At 41.6% G+C, this 20,701-nt stretch overlaps 1 protein-coding gene across 2 annotated transcripts in view; it reads right to left on the reverse strand.

Annotated features, from left to right (window-relative positions):
* LOC121952362 (cell adhesion molecule DSCAML1-like) overlaps window positions 1–20,701 on the reverse strand; it is a 65,046-nt gene that overhangs the window by 20,460 nt on the left and 23,885 nt on the right. For both annotated transcript variants that reach the window (XM_042498988.2, XM_042498989.2), the window contains exons 4-11: window positions 7,406–7,552; window positions 7,041–7,319; window positions 4,542–4,817; window positions 3,912–4,208; window positions 1,869–2,141; window positions 687–971; window positions 388–507; window positions 118–294 (exon numbers count right to left, since the gene is read on the reverse strand). In XM_042498988.2, the coding sequence (XP_042354922.2) occupies window positions 118–294; window positions 388–507; window positions 687–971; window positions 1,869–2,141; window positions 3,912–4,208; window positions 4,542–4,817; window positions 7,041–7,319; window positions 7,406–7,552 (1,854 nt within the window). The remainder of the gene's footprint in view (window positions 1–117; window positions 295–387; window positions 508–686; window positions 972–1,868; window positions 2,142–3,911; window positions 4,209–4,541; window positions 4,818–7,040; window positions 7,320–7,405; window positions 7,553–20,701) is intronic.

Genomic DNA, 20,701 nt, shown 5'->3' on the forward strand with positions numbered 1-20,701 from the left:
AAAAGTGCATCATAGAAGAGCTGATTCCCTGCCAAAAAGTTAACAGGCTTGTCTCTGTGTACAGTATATGTGCAATCCAGGAGCTGTGGTTATGAAGCCAAAGAGATTGACACTTACTCTTGACAGTGAGGATCATGCTCTTACTGATGTCTGAGCCCACTCCGTTAGAGGCCTGACAGAGGTAGTACCCTCGGTCATCCTCAAGCACGTGTCGGATGAGCAGAGAGCCGTTTGACATTATCTGGATACGGCCGGTCAGAGGGACTGGGTGGTACTGCTGAGGGTTTCCTACACCTGAATCACACAAAGTAAATGCATTTTAATGCTTGATTTTTACTTGTTTAAATGGTATTTTTTTCATGATTTTGTAGGGAGAGAAGATGCTACCTTTGGCATGTTTCCACATGACTTTTGGAGGTGGGTAACCCTCCACGGAGCAGTTGAGAACTCCAGCTTTGCCGTAGATGCAATCTTGATTGTTGGGCTGCACCACGAAACGTGGTGGCACTGAGAAACAAAAAGATGTGATTAACCCAAATGGAAGAACTAAAAGAAGCTCTTACAGTAAAAGATAGAGAATGGAGTGTTCCTAAAATAACGTACAATTCTCCCTCTGCACAGTAGTTATCACATCTCATGTGACCTAATTCATCACTATGTCATTCTCCCTTTTCCCAAATGCTCACCAGTAACAATCAACTGTCTCTCCCAGCTGACAGTGGCGGCAGCGTTGCTGGCAATGCAGGTGTAGTTTCCGTTGTGCTTCAGTGTCACCTTGGATATTTGCAGGGAGCTCATGAACTCTTTGGTCTCTATTGCGACGCCAGAGGCGGAGCCTGGCACGATGAGCTGGCCGTCTTTGTGCCAGGTGATGCGTATGGGCATGTCCCCAGATGACACCACGCAGGCTATGTACATGAGCTTCCCCACTGAGGTAGAGGGGATGTCGAAGGGCTGGATGAGTGGCGGCACTGGGGTGAGAGAGTGCAAAGAATCAGTGGAATGAAGGTAGTGATAGACGTGGAAGAGTGGCAGTGTGGCCATCTGGAGCAATGCTAGGAGAGAGAGAAGGTCATTGGCCAGTGGGCCCCTCATCCCCCCCCTGCCCTCCCCACCACTCCCCCTACCCCCCTTCAGCCCCCATCTCCTGCAGCCCATAATAGCTGCTCTGGTTAGAGTCCAATTGGCAGGAGGAAGTCATTCCGTTGCCATAGTAATGGAGGTTGGGGTGGGGGTACTACAGCTGAGACATCTGGGGGATTTAATCTAGGCTTCATTATTATTCATCTAATTAAATCAGAGACACACTCACACGCAGGCACATGCACACACCCTTAAACACCTCTGCAGCTGCCCTGCTACCATCGTTACCCCACTCATAGACTAAACAAAATACAGGCGCGCACTGAGACATAAATCTGTCCTAAAATACCATCTACCTCAACCGAGCATTACTGTAAAGCTGTGCTGCACAACTTTGAACATGGTTGTCTCCAACTGGCCGTGGATAGGTACTCCGATATCCAGGAATCTCTGTTAACTGCACGATTTGGGGTTATTTATCTATTTATTTAACCAATCAAAGCAGTCTGTTGGTGCTTAAAGGGAAAAGCATGGCAAATGCCATCTTTTTCAGCTTTCTTTGGGCAGACTGCTTGCTTGCAATTGTTTTAAGAGACAGTTTGTATGTTGGATTTAGTAATATATGCAAAGAATTTTTTTTTTTAAAAAAGGGTGAAGTCACAGTATATCCCAAACAGGGCATCACTCTGGGTCACTCTATCTCGATTAATTGGGTGTTTTTGACCTAAAAACATTGCCCCGTGCAGTTTTACGCCTTTGAATTCATTCCTCTCTTCAACGCTCACCTTTGACAGTGACATGGACAGTCTGGTTGATTGACACCTGGGGCTGGATCAGAACGCTACACAAGTAGGTGCCCTCGTCCGCGCCCTTCTGCACGTCCGTTAGCCTCAGGGTGCCGTTCTCAAACACCACTTGACGGTGATTATCAGGCAGCTGCATGCCGTCCTTCAGCCACTTGATAGAGTAATATGGGTAGCCAATCACACGGCACGTTATGTAGGTGTTCCTGCCCGCTACTGCGGTGATGTCCCGCATGGGTCTGATTCGGGGTGGACCTGGAGACACAGGGAAGAGAGGGAGGGGATGGAGGGGGGAGATAGAGAGACACAGAGAGGTCGGAGAGAGGGGCAGATGAGGTGAGGGAGGTCATGGCAGAACAAGGGAGTAGCCACGGAGACGAGAGGAGGTGAAGAGATAAAGGTTGAGGGATAGAGTGATTGGGGCAAGTTGACAGGTGGAGAGGGAGGTTAGTTATGCTCCCTTTGCTAAAATCTGTTTGAGGATATTTGTTGATTTTAATCTAATCAAATATTCTTTGTATCTAAGTGATTGTGTATAATTTTCTAAATTATCCTCACATAGATAGATAGATAGATAGATAGATAGATAGATAGACAGCTAAACAGAAAGAACAACCTACAACCTACAAAGATTTCTAAAGTTACATATTTGGGCAGTATTGGGTTACAGTGAGACCCATTTCTGACTTTTTTAATTTCTGTTTTATGATACATATAATTAATATGGCACATAAATGTAGAATTTCCACAAAAAAATATGTTCAGACGCCACAAGCTGCACAAACAAACGGATAACTCTATGGCAAGAGATGGCTGGTTAGTTAGGTGGTGAGATAGCCATGGCTTGGTCAAAATTGGGTTTCAGTGATACCCATTTTTTACTTTTTTATTTTTATTCAATAATATGAATAATGAATTTACTACAGGAATGTATAGAAAAACTTGTTACTTTGTTGTTACTGTTTGGCACGAGAGCTAATGTTATAGCTAGCTAGCTGTTAAGATAGCGACAGCTAGCCTTCATTAAAACTTAAACTAAATTTATTTTATGTTCCTGAACTTACTTTCTTTTCAGCTGTCACTGAAAAATAACCACAAGACACCTGCCACGTCGCATCGTGGAGGAGAAATACAACCTAGCTAAACTCTCACTAAAGCTACATTACCTAATTTAGCTTTGTAGCAGTTACCACCAACTCAATTTCTAGATCAAAACTGATTTAAATACATTTTTGTCATTGATTTAGATTTAGACAGTCAGTCCCTGTAACTATGGATCGTAAATAATTCAAATGAAGTTTGTTTTCTCAAGCAAGCACAGTTAGTGCTTTCTGTGACTGCAGTATTGATCGCCTCCTGATGGCTGGCTGCAGTACAGGTCATAAATCTCATTCTCTTTATGTTAATGGATGCGACATGGGCCAAACTAAAAACCCAAAGTACACGTGAAATAAATTTTTCCCAAAGTTGGTTTCTGTCATTTTAGATAGTTCTGACCACCCTGGTGTTTGTTAAAGTGTTTATTTTCAGATGAGTTTTGTTTAAATGTATTTGATGTTATAAAAAGGGGGTTTGATATCATGATTGACAGCTATGTGTGCCAATTGCTGTGCTCACGATCAATCATGCTGCTCACAATTGGTCAGATGAGTGTGCGCTACTGCGCTGACTGTGGCTCCAAATTATCAGGAGCGCAAGATGGCAGTGGCTGTATCCGAGATATTTTGGCTTTGGAGACGTGTTGTCCATTTTATACACTCCATGACAGTATCTGATTTTTTTTCTCACAACACTGCTTCTGTGGAAGACAGATAGATCAATAGATAAAACGATAGATAAATAGATAGATAGACAGACAGATAGATAGATAGATAGACAGATAGACAGATAAACAGGCAGATAGACAGATATACATAGATAGTAACTGTGTGTGAAGTGCAAAGTGATCTATGCCTCTCACTAGCCCCTGTGTGTTTATATAGAGTCAGGTGTAGAGTGCATTTATATTGAAAAGCAGACAGGCACCTCTTACGTTTATGCGCGCTTGGTACTCGGCGCTACCGGCCGAGTTGCGTGCGACGCAACGATACACTCCCCCATCTCGAATGAGCGGGCTGCTGACGTTGACGTGTGACACGGTCAGGCCGTCCGACAGGGTGTACTGGCTGGTCTTGTAGGTGGAGTCTCGCACAACGGGCTCGTCGTCCAGCGTCCAGGTGATGGAGGGGGGCGGGGCTCCTTTGGCCGCACACATGAGGGAGAAAGGCTCGCCGGGGTTCACCACCCGCTCGCTGAAGGAAGACACGATACGAGGAGTACCATCTGAGAGGAGACAGAAAAATAAAAAAAAAGAGGACATAAAGACAGTGGAGAGAAAAGCAAAATTTAGATCTGTTTTTACTGCCATTTTTTTTACTGCATTTTTAATGCCAAACAGCTCTGTGGTGTCATATTTATGGGTCCATCAATGACATTTGCAATCTCACACAATTCATGCACCAGTAATTCATATAAAGAATAAAAGTCAACAGCAAAAGTAGAAGCTTTAAATTCAGTCATTTGTCATGTCATTTTGCTGTAATAAAATGCCTGCTGCCTCCCCATTTGTACAGAATGTGCACTTGTTTAGTTCCCCGGCAGTCTCTGTCCACATACCCTCTAGCAGAATTATGGAAAAGTCCTGAGCAGTGTGGCCCTTTCGGGAGGCAAAGCACTGATAGGCCCCAGAGTGGAACTTCTGTGCTGCAGTGATCTGCAAGGTGTCGTTGTGTTGTCCCTGGATGGAGATGTGCTGGTCAGGGACGACGGGCTCCGTGTTACTATACCAGCTGATGGTGTATTCTGGAGAGCCCTCGACAGTGCAGGTAAAGAACAGTGTGCTGCTGATGCCAGTTTTCAGATTCTTAGGAGACAAGGTCACTCGAAGTGGATCTGTGAGAGAGATGCATGCTGTTTGTTAGAACACACATGTTTAAAAAAAAATTCCAAAAGATATTTTTATTTACTTTGGTTTTAGCATTGGCTGTTTTAATGGATCACTGAAAGATCACTGAATTTCTAAAACTGCTATACAAGTTTTTTTCATAAATGCAAAGAATGTTTTGGTACCACTGTGCATTAAATCATAATTATAAAGAGTGTATCAGTTAAAATTTTGAAAGGGATAGTTTGGATTTTTTGAAGTGGAGTTGTATGGGGTACTTATCCATAGCTGGTGTGTTAAATAGAGGAGCTGTCAGTCAGCACACCCTTAGTTTGAAGAAGCAGACTGGGGTCCGACATGTGAGCTAAGCCATGTACTGCTGTGGACTGGTGTCAGCAACAAAAAATATTTTATCCTCCTAAAAAATAAATGATATAAATATTTGCTTTATTGGGAGTATTTTCACAGTTTTACAGCCCATTCTGATGATAATGGAGTCATAAATGACTTTAGTACCCCATCTATGCTCTTGTCAAGCTACCAGACTCAACTAAATTCAGTAATTTTGGCTCACTCAAAACCAGAGCTACTGGCCAACCGCTGCCTTGATCATTTAGTTACTTTTTGTCATTGTGTGACTTTCGTCAGTCTGAACTATCTTTTTCAATTGAGTCTGGCCTTTAAGAGAGCATAATTTTCCAAATCAGAATCAAAACACAACATTATTGACTCCCCAATGAAGGAGTGTGTTTTTAAGGTTCATAATGACCATGCCATAGAAATAAAGGCATTTTAAGAGAGCAGGTTTCTTGGAGGTTTTTTTCTGATTTTTAAACCTAGTATATCTCTACCCAAAGAGCACCAGATTGATTTTTGAGTCCAGAAAGCGCCCCTTTTCTTGCATTTTTAACTTAATTTTCCTGTTGGAAATAACTGTTTGACATTAAAGTAATAATAATATAAATGTAGCACACAACTATTATCATTTTTTTGATGGGACTATTTTTAAGACAGCTAAAATGTGTTTTGTTGATAACATCTATGTCAGACCCCAGTCTGCGTCTTCAAACTCGGGCGTGCCGACTGATGTTTCCTGTATGTACCCCATACAGCCTAACTTAAAAAAATCTCACTTTAGCTTTAATTTATTGGTGGTGAATAACAAAAAAAGACAGTAATCATCCATCAGATAAAAATACATTCCATGCTGCCAGATCTCTGTGAGTAAACATTCAAATCACACTGCAAATTTAACCTCCTGTACTTACATATTATATTATATTTTACTCATATGCAAAACATTAATGAATTATTAAGTGACTTATAAACACATTTTAAATCATTTATGAGCTTGTCTTATTGTCAAGTGATACCAATTAGTCTAAAATCATTCAACTGGATTCAAAGTGTGACACATACATACAGTGGGCGTTTACATTCACAGACACGGGGAGAAAGAGAGAGAGCACAATCAGCGGTGGTGACTCAATCAGTTCGACGCACTCATTAAAAAAGCAGCTGGAGATATCTCTTCACATCTCTGTCCACTTGTGTGTGTGCGTGTGTGAGAGTGTGTATATCCATGTGTGTGTGTGTGTGTGTGTGCGCAAATGTCAGTGAGCAATAAGGCAGCTGGTGGTGTGTGCTGGGGGGCATTGCTGTGCCTCCCAACCCCCCCTCACCCTGTCAGAGTCACAGAGTGTGCTGCCATGATGTGCCCACTGGCAAAGCCTACCGCCTCTCTATTCTCTTGCTCTGTCTCGCCCTCTCCAGCTCTTTGTTTCTTTGTATACTTCACACAATGTATATTTATCTCCGTTTCTCTTATTATCTTGTTATTACATTGCAGTTAATGTCATTACACCACTGTCTGGATGTCTGATTGTCCCCTCTGCGACCCCTCGTATTTAGCACCGTCTTCCTCGCCCTCCTCCCTGACGGTGAATGGTGCTGGCAGCTGTGTTACGGATTCAGTCTCACTGAATTACTGCCCTGTCTCTCTTTTTGAGACCTGATATGACGGGGCATCACACAGCTCACACACATGTTTGTTACAGACACACTCTAGGTGCGACTTCTATGTGTGCCTGGAACCAAAAGGAGAGGAGTTTGTGAATGTGTCCATCTGCCAGGCTGATTCACTGAGAAGTCAGCGTGGGAGTCTGTCAGGTTGTTTGCTATTGAGTTGTGTGTGTGTGTGTGTGTGTGTGTGTGTAGTTGTGCTCACACACCTATAACGTGAAGCTGTCCAGACACCTCCTTTGAGCCAAAACTGTTGGTGACCTCACATGCGTAGCTGCCACTGTCCTCCTGCCTCAGGTCACTGATGGTCAGCCCTGTCAAACGCCGTGTCCAGCGGGCATCCGAGGGCAATGGGCGACCATCTTTCAGCCAACGCACAGTGGGGCTGGGGTACCCTCCCGCTATGCAGGGGAGCTCGATGCTCTGGCCTGCATGAACCTCCCCTGCTTGAAAACTGTCCAGGATGGTGGGTGAGGACTCGTTGGGGTCTAGAGGGCAGAGATAGGGTCATTTTTTTGTCAACACAAAAAAAATCAGACCAACATGAGGGGACTGACAACACCAAGCTGCTCACCCATCACAGAGAGCCGCGCTCCATTGCTTTGGCGCGTCTCGCCGCTGTACTTATGTTTGGTGATGCACCGGTACGTGGAGAGGGCGTCCTCCTTCTGAACGTCAGAGATGTAAAGAGCCCCAAAGGAGGTCAGCGAGAACCGGTTACCTGAGGAGGACATATCCAGTCAAGACTTACATTTATTTCTCCAAAGGAAAACTGCTGACAGACACAAACGCACAGTAAGCAAAAAAAACCCAAAACAAAATAAACCTGCATTAAGATGATCGCCCTGGTACAAATGCATTGTGCTCATTGCAAAACCATATTGCGCTAAGAACAAACAGCTGCCTGAACAGTTGGCACTACCTGCCTGATAATGTTGCCTCCCAAAAAGCTGGCACTCTTTCAAGGCCTGGAGGACACACAGCGGTCACTTACACCAACCATAGACAGAGCAGAGACAGGTTTACTGCCCCTCTACACACAACGTAAAAATCTTATGCACCAGCACCAAACTATCTCAATGTTCTCAATCTACTGTAAGTGTGGAAATAAAAATGGAAGGCCAAACATCAAGTGTGTCACCATGTGATGCAGCCCAGTCACTCAGGAAAATGTTGGCATTGTACATTTCTGCAAACCATGAATATGTTATATTTGTATGTCTTATACACATCATATTGTTGTTTGTAGAGTATACGCATTATGTGAGCTGACTTTTGTCATCTGGAGGTGGAGGGGATGGTGGATGGTTTGTCAGCTCGGCAAGACACCCGCCAAGCTGCAGACTAATGTTTGAGATCATGATTTCTTGTGATTTTATGAGTCACTGCTGTGTTTCCAGTGGCTTTTTATGCACCAGACTCTGGTGTTTCAAACCAACGTCACTGTTTTTCCAGCTGCTTTTAATGAACGAAAAGTTGCTTTTTTATCAAGACATTGCCGCTTTTCCTGCTGGGATAATGGCCTGGAAAGTTTTTTTTTTCTTTTAATGGCCTGGAAAGTTTTTTTTCTTTTGTTTATTTTTACTGAGACTGCTGCTTTTCCTGCTGGAATACAGTCCAGAAAAGGGTTTGCTTTTACCAAGACTTTGCTGCTTTTCTTGCTGGAATAGTGGCATGAAAAGCTGTTGTTTTTACCAAGACATTGCTGCTTTTCTTGCCTAGATTGTGCCCCCCCAAAAACAATCACAACATGACGTTTCCCTAACCTAACCAGAAGTTAAACACAGTGTTGCTGAAACGCATTCGCTGTTAGGTGCAAATGTTACATATCTATTGTTTGCAGAATTGTACAAAGCCAACTTTTTTTTCTAGCTATTGGGTTGCCTGATGAGAGCTTTATGTTCTCTTTCATAAGATTTGACTGATGTCTCACATTTTAGGCTACTCGGAGAGCCATGGTTATGTAAATAACCCCAAGTTTTCATGCTGTGCCCACTGATTGGAGGAAATGAAGGAAACCAGAGACACATTAATGAGGTCATACTATTTCATGGGACCTTTAAACACAATAGCAATTGTCATCACTTGTGTCTCTTGGCGTCAGACCAGCAGCTGGATTGTCCGCGCTCAGGTGCACCTGTGTGTTTATCAGCATCAATATTTTATCTACAAGCTCTGTGTTTGTCGGAGGGGTTGAGCAGGAACACTGAAGGTAGCAGTTATGGACTGTGCATGTGTTTGCATGGAATATACTGCATGACCCGAGAGGGAGGCACAGGCTGCAATTTCACAGCAGCCTTTGTTTGCCCCCCAGAATGAAGCCTTACTGGATAATGAGCACTTTAAGACTGCTACTCCCACAACACCGACGACTCGCCTGTCACAACACTCTGACATAGGCAGGGGGAGAGAGAGAGAGAGAGGGAGAGAGAGAAAGAGAGTCAGCTGGATCTGTCAAAGCCACACTTTCTGTCTTCAGCAGGAATTCATCCCTCTGAAACAAACACTTATTAAACAGTACACATCATAATATTGCCCTTATTATCTGCCCATCTTAAGTGAGTGGCTTGTACATCATCAATATGTCTATCTTTAGTTGACTCGCTCCATCTCTTTGTGTGAATCCTCTCATCGTCTCGCTCACCCCTTTCCTCTTTCTCTCTCTCTCTCAGTCTCTAAGCAGAGTGGCAGACAGAGTAAAATATTAATTACTAAATCACTGTGCTCCCTCAGCTTTTATTCATGCTGACTTGACTAGATAACAAGAAACTGAGCCAATGTGCATTTCACATATACACATACATATAGATGTGAACACACACAAGGCTGCAGCAAAACATGCAGACATGCATGCAGGCACTTCAAGAAAAAAAACCCAACAGTTGTTGTTAGTGTTGCGTAATTTTTCTGTTCAGTTATGCTACATTTTTCTGACACTGCTTTGCTACCGTCTCTGTATAGAAGTATGACAGTTGTGTTCGGTAAGTATTGAACATTTGTGAAAAAACCTGTAGTTTTTCCTCTGCTTGTAAGGGACAGTTCACCCCAAAATCAAGGTAATGTATTCTTGTGTTTTAATATTTTTAGATGGTTATAAAACCATCTTGTGGGCTTTTTGTTTTGCAAAACACCATAAACTAAGAAACCCAAAAGGACCATTTAGTAAAAAAAAATTTTAAAAAAATGAAAGCACACATGGATCCTAAAACAAGCTCTGAATGAACCATTTAGAGCTTCAAGTATTTTTCATCAACTATAAATGGCTCTTTAAAGAGTTCTTTCACCCAGAAAGAAGCTTTTTTAGAGAAGCTTTATATTGCCTAGAGGATGTCAACATTGTTGGATTTTGTATGAGTTCGGTCAGAGCCTCAATGAGATGCATTCATGGAAGAAATTGTGCAAAATTGTTCCTGTGTTCCTGATGCAGATGGGATCCAGAGGGGAACTATTGTGATCTTAGTTACAAGTGGTAGATGAGGAAAATTTGGCATATTTTTGGTAGGAAAAAGTTAAATTTACACGAGAACTCATTATTTTCAATATCAAAGTTACAGTATACAATTCTGGAAGAAAGATAGCTAATTGCAGAGACTCACACTTTGGGTTTGTGGTTCAGTTCGACTACCAACCTAATGTCATCTCTATTTGACAACCTGGGGATGAGACTCAACAGTCAACTATCTTTCCCCAGAATTACATACTTAACTTTTAACATGTTAAAAATACATTTAACAACAAAGAAACACAATATTTTAATGATGCATTTTAGAAAATTGGATATTTGATCACTTTTTCACCAGCAAAAACAAAATTATTTCCTCCACATGCCTCCCATACCTTCTCCTAATGTATCCTCATACAGCAATTTATACGATAATTAACAAATTTGTGCCCCACAAACGGCTTATGTAATGCTCTTAACATAAAAGTACTTGATAAACGTGAAGTTAAATAGATTAGGTTTAAACATGTGAAGTTACGTAGGTTAGATTTAGGAAAAGAAACATGGTTGTGCATTGTAACCTAGGTTAGGATTAGAACAAATTAAGTTATGTAGTAAGATTTAAGAGATTACAGTTATGGGTTAGGCTTAGAAAAGTAAAGTTACACAGGTTAGGTTTAAGAAAACAAGCATGGTGACGATGTTCATTTAAATAAATGAAAGTTCACTTAGTTTCACACGGGACAAAGACACCTGTCCCCTGTGGAAAGTCCTTATGCAGACCTTTTCTCTTTATACTTCATTCTTAACTCTCTTCAGCGCATGGGTCATGTCATTGCAGCCTTTCCAATTACATGGATTGTATACAAATTCTGGTGCATCGCTTTTCATTGGTATATGTACAAACAATGCACTAGATCAGCCAGCTTCTGCAGATGTTTAAATAAATGTTGTCTTAATTCATAAGTCTATTTCAACAACAGTTGCTTTTACTATGTTTACATGAGTGCATGAACAATAGCATTTAGCAACAATTTTACCTCTATACTGTCGTGTATGTATCTATTCTTTTTAGGTAACACACCTGTGTCTGACACTGATTCAAATCTGCGGAGCAGCTGAAAGGCTAAGTGGCGGACAACCGCAGTACCAGCCAATATGTGACTATGTGTGCACTCCAACTGTGTGCCATGTTTGTACGTATGTAATGAAAAAACTGCCATTACTCAAATGAATCATACTGTATGTCCTCAGCAAACCTCTCTCGTGTATTAAAGGGTTTCTTTGCTGGATTTTTTTTTAATCCAGCAAAATGCCTGCGGCCTCGCAGTCACACAACAGGCCAGACCTGCTGCTATGACAAATTCCAAAGAGCAGAAAGAAAAAGGAAAATAATGGAGGTATAAATGTGCGAGGGAGAATAGGAAAAAATAAAAGCATAATAGAGTGTCTATAAATAGGATACATACTGTAGCCCATGTGGGTCCATGAGTGTGTGTGCGAGTGCACCGTGTGTGTGCGAGTTAGTAGCAGCCTCATTTTCTCACATGCAAATGAAGGCGTCGGCGCAAAGATAACGAGGCCCATATTTCCACCTCCTCAGTGGGGCCATTATTTATTGATGTTCTGCATCTTTCCCCCTCCCTCCCACTCTCACGCTTTCTTCATCCTCTCCCTGTTGCTAGGGTCTTCTCACTGCCATCCTGTTACGATTCCGGTGTACTTTCAGCAATTACTAAAGCAGAATGTGTCTGCAATCATCGAGGACGAAACGGTGAAACCCTTGGTGTCGTGTGACTGCAGAAAAAAATGGTGAATTGGTTGTGGAAGTCACTGAAATTAACGGGGAAATAATGGCAACAGTATGAAGTTGCTAAATATAGCTTTTCAGATGCAAGTAGGATTTTATCCAATCACAAATATTTCCCTAAAATATACAACATAACTCACTTTCTTGTAGGATTTGCATATTCTGAGTATCAATCTGGAGTTTGCTGGTTTGAAAGACATTTAAGTCCAATTTTGTGCCTTAAAATAAGAACACTAAAAAGACATTATTTAGCTTTTACACCCTCAGGACTCAAGGAAGTAGTTTAAAAATTACCTGGCAGCCTGTTCATTGGCAGTTTTATGTGCACTTCAGAAACTAAGTTGGACTTTTTTACCCTCAACAGGAAACTAATTTAGCTCTTGGATGTGAATCTGACCTACATGCTTTAAAGGGGCAAATTTCCACCCGATCTAGACTAATCTATTTTAGTAGACAACCTATTCCTCTTATCTTATGTTGCTCACCTGTCAAAAATACTGCTTTTCCTGTCTACAAAGCAAAATAAAAATACAAATTGACTGTGTGATCATGCAGCACTCACAGCTCTGAGTCAAAACACTGGTGGTCCCATGAGAGTTCCCGATATGGACCCCATATCTAATCAGTTTGGAAAAGGCTAATGAGCTATCGAACTCACATCCCAGTTTTCCTCCTGGCAGAGCACTAGTCTGATCCCTGGAGTCTTCGTCTTACTCAACACTGTTGACGGTCAAAGGCAGTGGTTCCTTTGCCTTGAAGGGCTCTGCCAGTGAAATGAAGGTTAGTGTATTTTCACTGCTCATTATGAAGACTATAAGCTAGCGCGAGAAGGAAATGTGGCAAAGCAACGGAGGGTCAGAGGCTTCACTCCTCCACAACAACAATCCTCAGATACAGTAGATGCCCACAGCGAGACATGTTTATCTAATAAGGAGTTGCGGTCTAAAGTTAGAAGATTAGAAGGAAACTGACTCAAGCAAATTCACTCAAACGGTTACCATTATGATTATGCTTCAAAGGAAAAATGGGAGGGGGTTTTCACTGTCCATTTCAGAGGTATCCATGAAATATCTACACATCACCTGAGGCTGTAATAAGAGACAGTACACATCACATCTTTCACTACACAGACATATTTTGCAGGGAACACTGATATGAATAGTGAATAATAAAGAAAAAATAATGTGGATTTTTTCAAAGGGTGGGACTCACCAGAGCCGATAAGATATGATACGATATGATCTCGATACTTCAGTCACGAGACATTATTGCAATTTTAAACATTTTGCAATATGCTTGGTATTGTGATAATATGCGATATATAACCTTTTATTCAACTGCAAAGTACCCAAAGAAAAACTTTGCCAACATCTGTTTAATCAAATAAGGTAAAGTTTTAAGATTGTTCATCTCATCTCAGTCATTTTTATTGCTACAAAATGTTAAGTGCCCATAGGACTGAAAAAGCAATTATTTGGTTGCTATAGCAGTCTACCAAAAATTTAATTTGTATTTGCAATATTAATAAGTTATCTAATAAAAAAACAGATACTTGGCATCAGTGTGTTGATAAAGTATTGCCATGCAAAATACATACTGTGCTATATTGATTTTCCCCTAACCGCAAATGTTTTCCTCTACTGAAGGTTAGCCATGATAAACTGTTGCTTTAAATAAAAAAAAAAAACACTGTTGTTGAACCCTGTAAACGAATTTATTTTCACAAATAAATAATAAACTATTAAAAGGGGAGATAAGAATAGTAAAAAGTGCTGTGCAGATGAGACTTAAATTTAAAAAAATGTATTATCCATGTATATGAAGAGAATAGCAATGAACTGACAGTAAACATATTGCTCTAATAGAGTCCTACTGTGTATTGCAGACCTGTCCACAGAATGACTGAGCCCCTGAAAATATTCAGTGAATGTGCCATCCTTGATTTTCTATACACATATCAATATATGTGTAAAGCTACAGTAGAGGGTGGGTACAAGTAATTATTGCCGACTTCCATCCCCCAATAGCAGCTGGGCCCCAGAAAGCTTTCCTCTTTTCCCCCCTTTATGGGCGGCCCTGGTGTACTGCCGAAGGTGACTGTCTGGTTTGAACTCAAAATATCCGCCAAAACTCTGATACACACAAACACAAATGAACTTGTGCAACACGTGAACCTCAAAGTTTAGTCATAATTTTGCAAATCAATGGTAAACCTCTGAATGCCACGACAGAAAAAGTAGCCGATATTCTGACTTTGACGTTTGCATTCTGTATCTGTGCCTTATACCTCTGCTCTCAATGGCAGGTTGCAGAGAGGAATTTGAAAGGAGGTGAGAAGACAGAGGAGGAGGAGAAGGAGGAGCGGATCAAAGACTTGTGACTGTCACAGAAAGAAGAAGAAAGAAAAAAAAAACGCAGCATATTCTGGAGATATTCTCTGCGGTGTTGGAATGTGCTTGGCGCTCACAAATGCAGACATGCTAGGCACAAACACACACAGAAACACCTACTGGGCTTAAAATAGGACAAAAAAATATTTCCCGGCTGGAATGAAAAATAATAAACTATGTTACAAAATTAGCACAGCGAGAGTCAGTGAATGGCAGTGGTCCAGTTTTGCAGCGGAGGAATGTGTTAAAGCAGAAAATCAGCGCTGTTGGGCTGAATGAGTTGATTTAGACAGGAATGAGAGGAGAAAAGACAGTAGGGGAGGAAAGCAAAGGGAAAGATGGAGGGTAAACTGTGGAGGAGATAACAGTCCATGTCTGTGTTCTCCCCTCCTTTCAAACCTTTATGCAAAAAAAGGGGGTGTTGCATCTGTATTCAAAGCGAGCGCCCACTCCACCCTCTCTTTGCTCTCTCCCCTCTCTCTGCTGTGTACATTAAAAGCCCAAGTAGAAGCAGGTGTCAGCCAATTAAATATATACACTTTCCTGGCTTTTATTCTGCCGCACACTTACTTAACATCTATGAATGGCGGCCTCTTAACTCCTTTCAATTCACATTCAAAGCTGGTTTTATTGGCACAACTGATGTGTAACAACTAATTGTGCAATGGGAGCCCACCCCGCTGCATCTCTTCCATAAAAGCGACTTTGTTAACACGACCAAACTGTTCAGACGGAGCACGAGTCACGCTGCCAGTTAAGACTGACACTGCATGAGCAATATCTGAATCTCGGCATCTCTTTTCTCGCTTCTCCTTCTTCTCCGTCGCTTGTTCATTTTCTGGAAGTGGGGGGGGGGGCAAGATGCAAGACGTAGAAGGAGTCGTGGCCCTGTCATGTTTTCATTAAAAAGCCACGCTTCACTGTCTAATCCTAACTGCTGTCCTCTTTCCTAACCAATTCTGACTGCTTACCTCATCTTTCAATCACATTCTCACTGCCCTGCCTGGCCCTTGCCACTGTGCTGTGTTGTGCACCGACTCACCCCGAGCGCAGAGGATGTCGGAAAGTTGAAGGGACAGAGTGGACAAAGGTGGAGGTCGAGGAGAGAAAGAGGGATGAGAGAGAGCAGACAGACAGAGCAGAGTCCAGTTTCCACTGCGATGGGACCACGTCTCTTCTGCTTCACTTGACTGCTCTGTCCCAATTTGCCCTGTGTGACTTTAAACAGTAAACACTGGGGGAGGGGATGATGCAAAAGGGTGAGGGGGGGGTGGGGGGGCGCAGCGGCCTATTGGGAGCCTGAGCGGCCAGTCGAGGACAGACATAAAACTGATCGTACGCAAAAGACGTTGTTCGCGTGGATATAACTCAACGCAATGCTGCAGAGACGCCATGTTCCCCCCCATAAACCCATCCTAACCAGACAGGCCGACGATGCTGCATAAAGCTAAATGGACCATCTCAGATAGAGGGAGCGCCGAGGAGATTAAGCATCAGTAGAAGCATCAGAGGAAACGAGCGATGGAGGGGAAGAGGGTGGGAGGATAGGAGAGAAATGGGGAGAGATGTAGAAATAGGACTCCATTATTCATGACGTGTGTTTCATGTGCTTGGTGACATCTGGGACAGCAGTGATAATGAGAGTCCCGGGAGAGAGAAACCACATACACACGCGCATACACACACACACACACACATCCCGATGCACCGTGCCATACAGCAGTGTGCCACCGTCGGTCCAAACACCTACCCGTAAACTGGGTATCCCATTAACTCTTATTGAACTGTTAATCGCATGTGCACTGAGGCTTAACGACTGAAGTAACTCTGGTCTTTTAAAAAATATGCCATTCAGCCAAAGTAAACATCCGGCGGCAAAAAGCTCTCACCCCTCCACCTTGTTTTGATTTGGCAGTGGATAAGAGTTGGATATACGGTGTGTGTCTGCCATCATATGTGTGTGTGTGTGTGCGCGCGCGTGTGTTTGTGATGCGATGTACTCCAGCTTAGCCCATGGCCCGGGGCAGTGAGCTGCATTAGCGGGACTGAGTGAGCGGCCTGGTCCCTCCCTATTAGAGTGCTGGTGGCAGAGGAGTGTCACTGCCCAGCATGGATTGAGAGAGTGAGAGAGAAAGAGAGAAAGAGAGAGAGAGAGAGCTTAACTGCTGCTACACACACACACACACACACACACACACACACACACACACACACATTTACATTGTTTACCCGAAAACACGGTTTAAATCTCTAGCAGCACACCAAATGACAATAAATACACTCGGAAAAAAAGTGTTGAATCTTTTATCATAACAAAACCACAGAAACCATCTTCATCACCAACAATAGAGACATCAACAGTGATCTGCTAGGGAAGCGCTGTGTAAAATTTTCTGGGTTGGAAGCAATAACTGATTTGAAGGTGCTTTCAAAGTGTGTGTGACACCCACTGGTTTCTGCTTCTGCATAATCACAGACATGCAGCAGGTAAAGTAGAGCAGCTAAAGAAGATTTATAGGTTGAAGTATGTAACACCGCAATGTAAAACTACTCTTACAAGTAAAAGTCCAGCATTAAAAACTTTATTTTAAAATTTCGTCCACTCAAAAATGTTAGTTTTTTTTCTGTGTATGTCCCCTTTAATGTTTGACCTTGACTTTACTGACATAATACCTGTGTAAAGTTTGTCGCTGTAGAAGTGTTTTCAACTAAAAGGCACTATCCTAAAATTCAAGATTAAAGTGCACACCAGGCAAAAAAGGTTAGGTATGTCAGTGAGCCAATCACTGTCTTCTATGGGAAGCACATATTGACGGGGGAACAGACTTTAACTCAACACCAGTAAAGAAACCTAAAACCTCCAGGACAGTACAGAGAGCAGAGTTAGCATTAGCAAAGTGGAAGTTTTGACAGCAAACATGGTGTGTGTGGAGTTTTTGGACGTAAACCAGACCAATGTGAACACACAGTAACATTTTAGCAGATATTATTGTGTGTTTCACAACCATAAGTTCTGTTATCAGCCACTGCCAGGAACAAGCTAACAAGCTAATAAACAACACAAATTATATTTGCTAACTAACATTACACTTACCATCTAGGTAAAGATGTTTCCTCTGACATTAGCCATCATCGTTTCAGCGCTATGCTAGCGCCATATTTTTGACATGCTGGCAATAGTCGTGGCCTCAGGCATTATGTTTTCAGGTGGTCCAGTACCATTCTTGTGAACTGATCTTTCAATAACACCTTGAGGGAATTCATTCAAATTCGGCACAAACGTCCACTTGGACTTAAGGACAAACTGATTACAATTTGGTAGTTTAGGGTCAAATGTCAAGGTAACCGTGACCTCATAAACATGTTTTTGCCAAGAACATTTATGCTTATTATGAAAAAAATGACTAATAGTATAAAAATTATATCCAAAAGGTCAAAGGTCCAATTCCCTGTGACATCATACACCATTTTAGTTTTATTCTTCCAAGGTAAAAGCATGTTAAGCAAAATATTCATTATAGCATAATATTTTCACAAATGTAAGAGAACTTAAGGTAAAAGCATGTAGGTTAAGTATTTTCATCAAACAGTCCTTTATGTATCAAAATCACTATTAATGCTGCTTCAACAAATGAGCAGCTTTTAAATAGTGTATCTTTTCCAGAAGGAGCTCATTTTAAGCACTATATCCAGTGGACACATAAAGTTTAATCTATAATAATGTAAGCAATAAAAAATAAAATATTCTGTGCATTCTGAATCTGCAAATCACCTTCAGCTGTCAAATAAGAGAGATTAAAAGTACAATATTTTGCCTTGAAATGTGGTGGAGTAGACGTACAAGGGAAAGAAAATACTTCAGAATTGCTCTAGAGCACATGGACAAAGTCACATTCCAGTGTGAAAAACAGGAAGAAGGAATCAGTAACTCACAGTACGGACCACACACTATAATGCTTAAGGTGTCCACGCAATCCAGGAGACCATGATGATGTTTCTTCTTCTTTTCAGTATTGTCTGACATTGTATAGACAATACAATTAGACTAGCCCTATGCTTTTTTTATGTTACTGATCTACAAAGAAAATAGTGACTGCGGTTTGCTCTGCATCATCCCTATTGTACATACAACATGCTGAGTTGTTGACTGAAGTCTTAACAGAGTTCCACTGCAGAGAGAAACATAGAGAGCAAACAGCTCCATGCTGTAAGCATGTTGAATTACTGACTTGCTTACACATAATATTTACTAAGTGCATACTAACACACAAACAACAACCGCGCAACATCACAACCTCCCCCTCTGACTTTTCTACCACATTAACCCCAAAGCAGCGCTCCAGATCCACTCACCTCCCTCGTCTTTCCGCCCACTGCCGTCCATCACGGCCCGCTGTGTTGATTTGGCCTTTATGTGTGTTTGGACAGCTAATAGTGAGGCGGATCAATAGGTCTGATTGAGAGGTCATGTAGGAACATGGCACTTGGATGACCACCAGGGATCCCATTTGATCCATGATCATGTCTCCTCACCGTCCCAAGACAACCAGCTGCATTCACTGACACACCGTGAAAAAGACATCTTTTCATCGGGGTCACTAAAGTGTGAAATCTGTCACTCTATGCCGGAATCAATCACAATTTGGAGTGTATCTATTTTGGGTTTTAATTAAGAACATCTCTTTCTGGCACGCACTTTCAGTTTCTGGTGTTAATTTCCCTTACACCTTATTTTTCCTTTTCTTTCTAAATGATACATTTAGTACAATCAAATATTAATTTTAAATATTTGTGATGATCTAATGAAATGAAAGTTAAATTTGTGGAGCCATATTTGAAACCAACAGATTAAGAAACTTTGTGACAGGATTTGGAAGAAAATCTCAGCCTTTCAGAGAAATAGAGAAAAATCAGAACTTCTTGCCACTACTGTGAGCTTCAGCATTTCCTTAAACACAATTTCTTAGTAAAGCCGGCTGTAATCTCTTCGCACTAATCCCTCTTTCACTAACCTAAACAAAAGAGTAGAAGAAAGCGGGAGGAAAGTGGTAAAACCTCTTTACTGAAATCCTATTTCTTAACCCAATCCAGGCCACATAAACCCTCCGACTCTTTCCCTCTAAGCCTCGACACAAGCCTTCCTGCTTTCACTTTCCTTAACGACTCTGGATGTGGTTAGCAGTGCACATGAACTACAATCCCTCACACAGCCAGTCAATATTATTTTGTATTTGGTTACTAATATCTGATAAAACACCAAAAACAGAAATTCCAGTGATGAGAATGTCAAGATGAGAAAGACTGGACAATATGAGCTGAAGTCTGTATGAAGAGAAATTATCACGTTACCTTGATGACAATAAATGCGACTTACATCATACATCAGTGAATGTGCTTGCTATATAAGGCATCATGCCTGACAAGTTTATTACGAATTAATTAACAATTCTGGCCATGTATTATTTGGTATCAGATTGAAACCAAATTTTGAAGTGTCCTCCAGCACTTTTGGTCGACAAACAGTAAATAAAATTTGATAGTATCTGTAACAACAAGACCAGCAGGTATCAAGCCATGTCAAGCATCCCCAAATCAATATGAAGATTTTCACAAACACAAGAAAGGCAACAGTAGTGTTATAGTGCTTGAGATCGATCGTGGTCTTAATACCGCTTTTTGAAGGTTGCGGCCTTGTCTCGGACTAAACCACATTATTACTAGGTCTTCTCTCAGTTGCAGTCATGGAGGATTTTAGTTTATATTTCAAGACCACCACTGTGTGGGTATTACAAAATTGCCTGTGCAAAAAATGAGTGCTGAATAAAGATGGTTAAGTTCTTATCAGCCCCTTAGGATTTGTTTGCTCATACGAAATCAAGAAAAAATTCACCTCTGCAATGACTTTGGTTCATTTTATCTGTACTCAAACATATAGTATAAACGGCAAAAAAAGAAGCGAATGGAGAGGAATCTTCATTTGTTTTATGTGGGTGTTTTTATGGGATTGTAGATCTTTTAGATCAATTTGAAGAGTGCCTGTGGTTTGCATGTTATTGTAAATGTGCTCTGTAGTCAATCTTCTCTTGGTCTCAATAAACTCTGGTCTTGGTCATGACTTGGTCTTGCGTTAGGTGGTCTTGACTACAACATTGGGCCACAGCCTCAAATCTGGCGCTTAATTCAGTGTTGTTTGTCAGCTGCAGCCATAGGTATCGAGTTGAATAGCAA

This window comes from Plectropomus leopardus, chromosome 15 (genome assembly GCF_026936395.1).
Source record: "Plectropomus leopardus strain MGB_pleo_1.0 chromosome 15, ASM2693639v1, whole genome shotgun sequence".
Classification (NCBI taxonomy): domain Eukaryota; kingdom Metazoa; phylum Chordata; class Actinopteri; order Perciformes; family Serranidae; genus Plectropomus; species Plectropomus leopardus.